This window comes from Delphinapterus leucas, chromosome 6, assembly GCF_059928025.1.
Source record: "Delphinapterus leucas isolate spDelLeu-1000000601 "Yukka" chromosome 6, BTC_Dleu_Yukka2, whole genome shotgun sequence".
Lineage (NCBI taxonomy): Eukaryota > Metazoa > Chordata > Mammalia > Artiodactyla > Monodontidae > Delphinapterus > Delphinapterus leucas.
This window is the reverse complement of record NC_143134.1, coordinates 69484665-69496963: the sequence shown is the minus strand read 5'-3', so window position 1 is coordinate 69496963 and position 12299 is coordinate 69484665. Positions and strand designations below refer to the sequence as shown.

The 12299-nt window shown below is 38.6% G+C and overlaps 1 protein-coding gene across 8 annotated transcripts in view; it reads right to left on the bottom strand.

Moving 5' to 3' along the window:
* Positions 1-229: 229 nt before the first annotated feature.
* Positions 230-12299, bottom strand: part of PLGRKT (plasminogen receptor with a C-terminal lysine) — a 57872-nt gene continuing 45802 nt past the window's right edge. For 5 of the 8 annotated variants that reach the window (XM_030763796.2, XM_030763798.2, XM_089912538.1 and 2 more), the window contains one exon: positions 233-9101. In XM_030763796.2, the coding sequence (XP_030619656.1) occupies positions 8980-9101 (122 nt within the window). In that variant the 3' untranslated portion in view covers positions 233-8979. Of the gene's footprint in view, positions 9102-9142; positions 11698-12299 lie in introns of those variants that run through there. The other 3 variants (XM_089912541.1, XM_089912540.1, XM_089912539.1) reach the window with 2 other exon arrangements.

The window sequence follows — 12299 nt, the reverse complement described above, 5'->3', positions numbered from 1 at the left end:
TGATTGATCCCCTGATCATTCTGTAGTGTCCTTCTTTGTCTCTTGTAATAGTCTTTATTTTAAAGTCTGTTTTGTCTGATATGAGAATTGCTACTCCAGCTTTCTTTTGATTTCCATTTGCATGGACTATCTTTTTCCATCCCCTCACTTTCCGTCTGTATGTGTCCCTAGGTCTGAAGTGGGTCTCTTGTAGACAGCATATATATGGGTCTTGTTTTTGTATCCATTCAGCCAGTCTATGTCTTTTGGTTGGAGCATTTAATCCATTTACATTTAAGGTAATTATGGATATGTATGTCCCTATTACCATTTTCTTAATTGTTTTGGGTTTGTTTTTGTAGGTCTTTTCCTTCTCTTTTGTTTTCTGCCTAGAGAGGTTCCTTTAGCGTTTGTTGTAAAGCTGGTTTGGTGATGCTGAATTCTCTTAATTTTTGCTTGTCTGTAAAGGTTTTAATTTCTCTGTCGAATCTGAATGAGATCCTTGCTGGGTAGAGTAATCTTGGTTGTAGAGTTTTCCCTTTCATCACTTTAAATATGTCCTGCCCTTCCTTTAGGCTTGCAGAGTTTCTGCTGAAAGATCAGCTGTTAACCTTATGGGGATTCCCTTGTATGATATTTATTACTTTTCCCTTGCTGCTTTTAATGTTTTTTCTTTGTATTTAATTTTTGATAGTTTGATTAATATGTGTCTTGGCATGTTTCTCCTTGGATTTATCCTGTATGGGACTCCCTGTGCTTCCTGGACTTGACTATTTCCTTTCCCATGTTAGGGAAGTTTTCAACTATAATCTCTTCAAATATTTTCGCAGACCCTTTCTTTTTCTCTTCTTCTTCTGGGACCCCTATAATTCCAATGTTGGTGCGTTTAATGTTGTCCCAGAGGTCCCTGAGACTGTCCTCAATTCTTTTCATTCTTTTTTCTTTATTCTGCTCTGTGGTAGTTATTTCCACTATTTTATCTTCCAGGTCTCTTATCCATTCTTCTGCCTCCATTATTCTGCTATTGAGTGCTTTTAGAGAATTTTAATTTCATTTATTGTGTTGTTGATCATTGTTTGCTCTTTAGTTCTTCTAGGTCCTTGTTAAACATTTCTTGTGTTTTCTCTGTTCTATTTCCAAGATTTTGGATCATCTTTACTATCATTACTCTGAATTCTTTTTCAGGTAGAATGCCTATTTCCTCTTCGTTTTTAACTTACTGTGTTTGGGGTCTCCTTATCGCAGGCTGCTGGTTCATAGTTCCCATTGTTTTTGCTTTCTGCCCCCAGTGGGTAAGGTTGGTTCATTGGGTTGTGTAGGCTTCTTGGTGGAGGGGACTGGCCTGTGTTCTGGTGGGTGGGGCTGAATCTTGTCTTTCTGCTGGGCAGGGCCAAGTCTGGTGGTGTGTTTTGGGGTGTCTGTGAACTTAGTATGATTTTGGGCAGTCTCTCTGCTCATGGGTGGGGTGTGTTCCTCTCTTCCTAGTTGTTTGGCATGGGGCGTTCAGCACTGGAGCTTGCTGGCTGTTGAGTGGATCTGGGTCTTAGCGTTGAGATGGAGATCTCTGGGAGAGCTCTCATCGAATGATATTATGTTGCGCCGGGAGGTCTCTTGTGGTCCAATGTCCTGAACTCGGCTCTCCCACCTCAGTAGCTCAGGCCTGACACCTGAGCACCAAGACCCTGTCAGCCACGTGGCTCAGAAGACAGGGGAGAAAAAAAGAAAGAAAAATAAATAATAAATAAGTAAGAAAATTTTAATTATTAAAATAAAAAAGTAATAATAATTTTTTTTAAAAAAGAAGGGAGCAACAAAACCAATAAACAAGTCCACCAATGATAACAAGTGCTGAAAACTATACTAAGATAAACATAAAAATCAAAAACGAATTAGTCACGGCAAGCCCCAAGTCCACAGTTGCTCCCAAAGTCCCTTGACTCAATTTTGAGATGATTCATTGTCTATTCAGGTATTCCACAGATGCAGGGTACATCAAGTTGATTGTGTGGATTTAATCCGCTGCTCCTGAGGCTGCTGGGAGAGATTTCCCTTTCTCTTCTTCTTTTCGCACAGCTGCTTCTTTTCGCACAGCACAACCAAAGCAGGTCCCGTCCCTATTCTTTTGTCTCTGTTTTTCCTTTTTTCTTTTGCCCTACCCAGGTACGTGGGGATTTTCTTGCCTTTTGGGAAGCCTGAGGTCTTCTGCCAGTGTACAGTAGGTGTTCTGTAGGAGTTGTTCCACATGTAGATGTATTTTTGATGTATTTGTGTGGAGGAAGGTGATCTCCACGTCTTACTCCTCTGCCATCTTGAAAGTCCCCCCACGTGCACTCTTGTCTGATGGTTTTCTTTGGCCTCTAGATCCCACTTTGCCTGAACACCATTTGTGCTGGAGAAATAACACACCAGGAAGTGCCCTCCACCAATTAACTCAAGAGTGGGTTATAAATACCCCAGCTCTTTCACTCCTTGGGTGGGATAACTCTGGCCTGAGGGGAGGGTGTGTTCTAAACCATTTCTCAGAATTCCCCAGCAGGATTCAGCTCCAGTTGCCCACAGAGGTAATTTCCTGGGTCAGACTTCATTTACTGGCTTCCTTTTCTTCCCCAATTCCCCACAAGTGTTTTTATGAGCATCTCCCAAATAAATGCCTTGATCAAGTCATTATTGCAAAATTCGCTTCAAGGAGAACCTACACTGAGACAGCTAAAAGAGATAAAAGTGAACATATCTGAGGAAAAGAAAATGGGAAGGAGAACAGAATGCCTTTTAACTATGACCCATGAGCCTGTTTGAATTTTTCCTTTTCCTAAAATACTCCTGTTCTAGTAGGAAATTGATGTCTCTGCTTGAATTGCTGAAAAGAACTTACAAAAGTCAGAGCCTGAACAGAACTTCCTTTGCCTGCCTAGTTAGACTTTCAGGCTGTCTCAGAGGTAGTGGGCTTGTCCTAAGTCTGCAGTTCAGAAAAGGAAACTGGCTGGAAGGTCACTCCAGCACCCTGTGTTTTCCATGGCTATTGAATTCAGAGAAGTAACTATCCATAGGCACAAACTGTATTCAAACCCCAGGTATCTTTTTATTATTGCTAGTTTGAAACAGGTAGCATTAGTTGGACTCTTTTCAAAAATTTTAGTTCTTTGAAGATGAAAAGAAAAGCATTCCAGAGGCCAGTTTTTCTCTCTGTTATTTTAGGAAGATGTAAAATTGTCAAGTATCTCAGAATCCATATTTGGTTCCTAGTGCTCTCTCTGCCTCTGTCTCTCTTTCTTTTACAAAATCACCTTGGTGGATAGAGTTGGTGCTACCTTCTACTCAAGTCAGATCTTCATCAGCAGTACTTTAATGGTGTGGGGATGGTGGGAAGAGAAGGAAAAATAGTCACCTATATTCCTCAAAGCCCAACCATATTATCCTGACATCCTGACAGCTTTTCACAGACTTCCCTTATCACATTTCAGTGTCTACTAATATCTCTAGTCTGTTGACTTTCACATACATTCAGTAGCTGAGTCCTTACAGTTTTTTGAAACCTTCAAGCTATGATAGATCTCTGATTGTCAGTCTTCCATGGGACTTAACTTCATTTGGGCCCATTCTTAACTGTGTTCTCCTAACACCAAATGAAATGCCAAAACCAACTTGGGTTCAGGGTCTGTCTGTCCCTTATGTCCAGGCAGGGCAGAAAACACCCACAAAGTGCCACTGACCATAGATGAAGTCCTCCAAAAAAAACCCAGGTAAACTGAGGTTAGCACTGCATCATTCAACCCCATGACACTTGTGGATTAAGAAATTGTATACCAAAAATGTCATCCAAACCTCAGACTCAGCAATACTACTGAGTCGTTATCAGTGGGGTACAGATTTCCATTTGCTTTTATCTGTGGTCATGATGAATTTGTGCTGCCCCAGGCACACTTCTTACTGTCTTCCAAGTAGCCAGAGGAACAAGTTAGCACAGCAAAATAAACTGGCCTGTGAGGGGATCCCATGGGTGACTTTGGTCCCTGGGGGGCTCAGCTCCCCCAAACAAGCTAGTAACTGAACCCTGGCAGCCATTCTTGAGCTGTTTACTGTGAAAGGCATTTGAGTCAGCTCTATTCCTTCATGATACTACACTTCCTTGGCCCTTTTCTTATTTTCTAGGCCTTTCTCACTTCCCCTTCTCTGCCCCTGGCCATTCTGGGCTTCCTGGTGCACCTGTAGCCCAAGTACTGCTCCAACCTTCATAAACTCCAAGACTGACACAAAGTTACTGTAGAAAAATCAGCAGAGATGCTAAATAGTTAGCCCTGAATGTTAGAAACAACTCTCTACAAATTGACAGTGGGTAGTATGCAGGGTATTCCTGAAATCTCCTGTAGGCATCCACAAGGCCAAACCTAAGGAAACATTTCCAACCCTCATGCAAAACAGACGCACTCTAAGGCCAAGAGAAACCACACCGCCTGAGTTACAGGCTTTATTTAAAAATATTTTCTCAAAAAAATTAATATTAAAAAAAAATATTTTCTCAGTAAGAGTTTGTTCCTTTCCCAGAATAATGGAGCACAATAGGTTCTGGCAAGGGTCTCTAGAATATCCCATTTGAACATGTGAATATTAAAATTGTTGAAGTCTATAAAAATGTTTTCAATTTCATATTGCTCATATTCCTATTACATTGTTGTAGATTATTTTTGCAATCTGAGTCTGATTGCTCCCCATCCTCTTCTAACTCATGCCCTTTTAACCTCACTTTAGGACACCTTCTAAGGCTCTGAGACTGAGCATATGTGATAGTTTTTAAAAATTATTTCTGATTTTGACTTTGTCATTGTCCTCTTAGAGTCAGGCAGCATGTTGCATTGGAAAAACTCCTGCCAGTGATACCAGACACCAAAGTTCTAGTACAAACTACCATTACCAGATGTGAAACTTTAGGTAAATCACTAAGGGCCTCCATTTTCTCAACAGTAAAAATGGGGACTTAGACTAGACCACTTCTAAGGGTCTTCCCTCCTTCTTTAACATCTTGACAATAATTTCAGTATTTGTCATTAAAACTGTTTTGAGTAGATTTGGGACACTGCTATAATCTTTACAAAGTGCAGTTAAGTACTGCACCACTAAGGACCATTCAACATTACCCCCAAACACAAACTGAATTGGGTGGAACACCATATAAACTTTACTTATTTGTAATTTTATTCCCCAGTTGTCTCATTTAAATATGAATTTAAAACATTCAAAACACTTAGGTACTGTGATGTCATAAATTGCATTTTTAATATTACAATATTATTTACTATTGTAAAGTGATTTCCAAAAAGGGTCATTCTGCTGTAGAGAATTTCTGGACTCGTATTTACTTCCTTTAAACTATGACAACCTCCACATACACTAAGAGAGTCTCTGTGTTGCTTTAGTTGAATCAACAATGTTTGGGGAGAAATGGATAGCCACATGGACTGAAGATGAGATTTTCCCCCCAACTTTGTTCTTAATCACTGACAAAGACACTGGATGAGGCTACCATTATTTTAATCTCTAAATCTTTGCTCATAATCAGACAATAGTTTCTCATCCTTCTCCTTATACACTTTCTCAGAATAATTTCCTCATTCTTCTTGTAATATCACAAAAATTTGTGGTTATAAGCTAGCTGAACAAAGACCCTATCAGGTTCAGTATTTGGAAATGTCAGCTGTCTAGTTGTTAATCAGGGCTTATTATTAATGCAAGTTTTAATTAACATAAATGACTAAGGAACAGCTCAAGAATCAGGGCATAAATGTTTGTCTTTTCAATTAAACGATACTGTAAATAATAAATTAGGGGGAAAGCTTTGGATAATCAGTAATACCAAAGACAATTGGGCTATATTTTAATATAGTCGAGTTGCAAAGCCATTAGTTAATAGCTCTGCTTTGACTTTTGCCTCACCACACAATTGGGAGCAAACAAAAGTGTGAGTATGTGCGTGTGTTTAGCAGAGGCTCTATTCAGTAACAATTATTAATTCAGGGTCAATGCCAAGAAGCCAAGACAAATGAATGGCCTGGTGGTTCAGAGGGGGCTCAGGGCCTGGATATGTTTCACAGCAACACAAATCCCATGTAAGTTATTTAGCCAGTCAACCCTTGCAGGGGACTCAAACCCACTCTTGGTAAGCCCTGGCTAGACTATGTCAGGAATATTTGGACAGCATGATTGAACTTAAGGGGAAAGAAAGACTTACAATTCCAGATTCTGACATGGTCTACAAACCAATGCTAGATATTAGATATCCAGTAGACTACCAGTATGCCTCCCAATCACTTCTTTCCCATGTTCTCCAGAGGCCCCAGATAATCCATGTGGATTAAATGAAAGGAAATCACCTTCTCCCTCTACAACCTCAAACTGGTTTCCTAGTCCTGTTATTATTCCTTTTCATTTTCCTGAATCCATCCCCAAAGCCACGCCTTAGCCATATTTGGGCCCTGGTGAGTGCTCAGGTGGACCATTGCAGCAATTGATTGGGCGCTGGGATCTTCCCCCCGCAATGGACTAATCCCGATCCCAGTTCAGATTCTTTCATGTCCATCACCCTGAAGATAGAGTGCAAACTATAGAGTGTTACACCCAAGGTCCTTCAGGAGTTGAGCTGTGCCTCCAGGCTCACTTCTTAAAAAGTACCCCATGCAAGGAACCTCTTGCTCGCGGCAAACTGAACAACCAGCAGGCGATCCCCGGACTTGACACACATGGACGTGCCTTTAATCAGTCTTCTTCTGCCCAAGATACCCTTCCTCTTCACTTCCTTATCTTCCTGGAGAAATTCAGTGGATCCTTTAAGATCTGGCCCAAGTTCTCTACAGCTTTTTGTTTGTTTGTTTTTGCATCTTTATTGGAGTATAATTGCTTTACAATGGTGTGTTAGTTTCTACTTTATAACAAAGTGAATCAGTTATACATATACATATGTTCCCATATCTCTTCCCTCTTGCGTCTCCCTCCCTCCCACCTCTCTAGGTGGTCACAAAGCACCGAGCTGATCTCCCTGTGCTATGCGGCCGCTTCCCACTAGCTATCTATTTTACATTTGGTAGTGTATATATGTCCATGCCACTCTCTCACTTTGTCACAGCTTACCCTTCCCCCTCCCCATATCCTCAAGTCCATTCTCTAGTAGGTCTGTGTCTTTATCCCTGTCTTACCCCTAGGTTCTTCATGACTTTTTTTTTTTCTTAAATTTCATATATATGTGTTAGCATACGGTATTTGTCTTTCTTACTTCACTCTGTATGACAGACTCTAGGTCCATCCACCTTTAATTGTTTCAAAACCGTATCTTGCTATGCTTGAGGGTAGTGGCCATCATATTCATAATTGTTTTCCCCCTTCAGATTTCATCTTCCACTATTCTCTCTGGCCTTCTTTCTATTCTCTGGCCATGCCAAGTCTCAGAGCTTTTCCTCTGGCTCTTCCCTTTGCCTAGAGATCTCTTCCCTGTCCCCATATGTGCTCTTCACAGGACTGCCTCATTCAAGTCTTAGCTCAAATGTCACCTCTGCAGAGAGGCAGTCCCTACTGTCCCACATCTAAAGTAGCCTCCCCCAATATTCTTCTAATCATTCTTTTATTATCCTGTTTGCATTTGTCTCCATCAGAAATGAACTTGTTTATCTTCATGTTTATTTGTTCTCTCCCCAGCTCTCCCACTCCTCACTAGAACATATTTATCTGCCTAAGATATAGCAACCTTGTCTATGCATTCACTCATGTAGCCCCAGTGCCTACAACAGTGGTTGACACATAGCAGGTATTAATAAATATCTTTGGAATTAGTGTATGTAGGGTTTGCAACTGTAGGAATGGATATAAATAGGATTGTTTTATGAGTATAGGTTTCCTGGTGAGTGGAAATAAAAAGGTGGACATCCTAATCAACCTTCCCCTCCTTCCCACCTCTCTAGAAACTGTGCCCTGAGTCATTATTTGAATGTTTTTACCTTTTGTCTTTCACAATTGTCTTTGCATGTCAAGAATGCATTAAGGCATAACTTTTTCAAGACCTTTTAGAGTATAGACTCTGGAGCCAAACCATTTAGGATTATGTCCCAGTTCTGTCTGTGTATGACCTTAGGCAAGCAATTCAATCTCTTTATGCCACAGTTTCCACATCTATAAAAATGATGGGGGCTTCCCTGGTGGTACAGTGGTTAAGAATCTGCCAATGCAGGGGTCATGGGTCCGGGAAGATCCCACATTGCTGCAGAGCAACTAAGGCCATGCACCACAACTACTGAGCCTGCATTCTAGAGCCCGCAAGCCAAAACTACTGAGCCCTCATGCCACAACTACTGAAGCCCGCATGCCTAGAGCCTGTGCTCCGCAACAAGAGAAGCCACTGCGATGAGAAGCCCATGCACCACAACGAAGAGTAGCCCCTGCTCACCACAACTAGAGAAAGTCCGTGCACAGCAATGAAGACCCAACGCAGCCAAAAATAAATAAATTTATTTTAAAAAAAATGATGCCTGCCTCATTGGATTGTTGGGATAATTACAAGAATATGTGCAAAACAATCAGACAATGGCCATACCAAGTGCAATATACATGTTAATCATTAATATTAGTTGTTTTCTATCATGTGGAGACAGGACACAATTGAGAAATCCAAATAAAAGCAGTATCTGTGGGAGATTACTGTGATGGGGCAAGTGTGTGCAACAGAGAAATGAGAACAACAGAACTTTTGCTTCCAGAAATTCAAAAAAATATAGTTTATTAATTTTACATTTAGATGTTTGTGATACACACACATATAGAGGAAATCTGAAAGAGTACCTCCATGATTTTGTGTTGAATGTTATACATTTTATTTTAAAATAATTTAACAAAGTTCATCTTAAATTTTATTATTTTAAAATAAAAACCATTATATCAAAATCTCAAGCATTTAAAAAATTGTAAAGGCCATGATTCAAGTCAACAATTCTGTATTTTGAGATTTGGTGGGTAAACATGATTTCATTTGTCTATGAAGAATTTACTCTGTTCCCTTCTTGCTTTTTCAAGGTTTTCAAAAGTGATCATTCCTTTTGGCAGCTGCAACTTACTCTTTTCTGTTTCCAGTATGTTCTCGGCTTCACCTTAAATAAAGTACAGTAATGTGCAAGGTGACAAAGGGGTCATCAGCATTTTGTGAGAAGACCTACTTGTTGTGTTCCACTGACATGCTGTAACACTGTGTGGAGGCATGCCCCCAGATCTCACAGTTAAATATTTCACCCACTGTCCCCAGTGAAGTGACCTCCCAAAGGAAACACAATAATGAATTCTGAAGATTCAAAAAGAGATAAATCAGATGCCAGAGACTTTGACAGAAGACAGCATTTTAAAATGTAGAAGAGAAAGAATACCAAGTAATATTTTTTTTCCTTGAAGGAAAGTCAGGATGATAACTATTAGTTGTGTTAGGAGGGGTTTAGGGTGGTGAAACCCCATATGGTTCTTCTTGTTGCCCCTTATTATATCATAAGTGACGTGAGAAGAAAATAAAGTTTACTAAAAACTCTGATTTTTCAGGAAAGCTAATCTTTGACTTGAAACTACTTATAAATACCCCAAATAATATTAAATGTTCTTTAGTCCATATATACATACATACACACACATATACACATTTTTATAAACAATTCCTCTTAAATAATAGCTAGTAATTTCTTGGGCACAGTGACATTTGCCAACTTTTATTGTTGAAGACTAGCGAAATCTTGAAAAACTATAATATATGTTGTTGACATTCCATAAACTTTCCTTGGGAATAAAGGCAGTTGTTTTCTTGAAGTATTCCTCTTTTAACGCACAATTAATTTATACTCCAAACCCAACAGGGCAGGCTACAATTTGCAAATTATCACAGCATTCCAACAATCTGCAAACATTTTTTTTTCTCAGTCTTAAATACTAAGTAAAAATCATTATAAATTGTATGTAATTGGGCAGGCTATTGATGACAGACTAGATGTTTCCATGGGAGAGTGCCTTCCATATGGCAGATTCTTAGTATGTGTTTACAGAGTGGCTGATAATAAAGTCAATTAAACAGGAAGTATATATCTTGGGGCCATGTCTAGTTAACAGGGCTATATATTATAAACTAAACTTTTTAATATGGTAAATTTCCTGGTGGATTCTAAAGTTTTGTTGTTTTTTTTTTCAACAGGAAATTTCCACAACATGCCTTGGAAGTTAAATTTTTATATTCTATAGACTCTGATGGACCTGTAATAAAATTACTTCCCAATTATACAATCAAAATATTCCTAGAAAATAAATTTGCTCTCCATTAGTAATACATTCAAGTGAATGCTGTATAATAGAGTTGAGATTTCTTAATACTACATACTAACTTTTATGAGAGACTGAGAACTCTAATGTTCTTATAAACAGTGAGACATAGTTGAGCTCAGACTAATGAATTCTTAAGCAAATGAGTAACATGAACCTGAGCAGGTTATTGAAATGAGTTTTAACATAAGTAAATCAGTTTTGTACAGTTAGTTTCCAGCTTAAAATGGAATTGTACTCCAAAAGTTAATTTGTAGATCAGTGTTTTAGAACTCAGAATACATTTTCCCACAGTAATATATGCTATAAATAAATTTCTAGGCCATCAGCAAAACACTGTTTAGCCCACAATATAGCCGAACTATGATACCAATAATGTCTGACCCCAAAGGACATTTTAACATAGTTTCTATGTGGAAAATGTACTTCTATTTTCAAATGGGAATTTTTAAGAACATATAATCCCTCCATTTCCCTAAGTCTGTGAATGAAATGTTCTACTGCCTACTCCCAATACCTGCACCTTCTCCTTTCCCATACTAAACCAGTCCCCACAGAGCCTCAGGGATAGTGATGGGCCTATAGTCCAGGAGAGAACAGGATGGCAAAAATGAAGGCTTGGGAAAGCACTGTTTCCAGCATGCTCTGGGTTGAAGGCTTGAGGAGTAGGGAAATAGGGATCCTCATGAGAGGTGTGTAGTGGTGGGAATTTGGAAGACATGGATATCCTAGACTAATGGGAAACTCTGTCTTCTTGGGACAGGAATGGCATCTGTGGCAGCAGTGCCATTTTCTAGGGCAATAAAAGCCAGAGTTCAGTGAGAGCAGTACGGTACTGGTGAAAATTTAACAACCAGCTTTCCAGAACAAAAACAAATGTACGTAAGTTTATTATGTACATAAGTTTATTATAAATTTTACTTCTATGAAATATATATAGCGTACAATTTATAAATGATAATAACATGTACAGTACCCTTTATCATAAATTCTATATAGCAAATTGATCCTCAAAGAATGTTTTTATTGATTTTTGCTGAACTCTTTTATCCATAGCTCGCCTAAGCAGTTGATGAGAAAGTATAATTTCAACATGAATGATGGTCGGTGTTTTCATTTACGTTAATGAGTAGGACAAAAGAGAAACAGTGATATTGTGGACTTTGTTGAATCAGATAACAGTTTTTAAATATTAGGACATTTCCTGAATTTTTTTTGCTATTCACAACATAATGGATATGGACACAACACACTTTTAAGACTAATATACATCATTAACATTTTCTTCACCATTTTCTTAAGTCTAGACCACGGGTTGGCAGACTTTCGTAAAGGGCCAGATAGTAAATATTTTAGGCTTGTGGGGACTTGCATATCTGTTGCAGTGACTCGGCTCTGTCATGGAAATGGAAAAGCAGAAATGAATGGGTATGTCTGTGTTCCAATAAAACTTTATTTTCAAAAATAGGTGGCCAGCCTGCAGACCATAGTTTGTCAACCCCTGATCTAGACAATCAACAAAATAGTAAGTCAAGCCTTGATTTGGTATTTGTAGATTTCCATGGTGTAAATACTCCCACCATGACCACCTTCAAGCTGACATACCAATGGGACATCACTGAAGTCAGAGTTGTATCTGTATTTTATTGTGTCTATATATTGTATCTGCATTGCCACCATACAGATACAGTAGATATACATAACTTAAAAGAATAGATATACATAACTTAAGAGTACAGATATTTGTAAAATAATTAGAAACTAAGTTCTGATTATTTATTATTTTTGTTTTTAATATAATTTAATATTATGTATTTTCTGTAATTTATTTAATTGTAAGTTTATATAATTTTTTAAAAATTTTTATTGGAGTATAGCTGATTTACAATGTTGTGTTAGTTTATATAATTTAATTTTTAATAATGACTGTGTTTAACAACCAGCTTACAAAATTCCTGAACATTTGACAGTTGGTTCTTGTGAGCTGGTACGAGGTG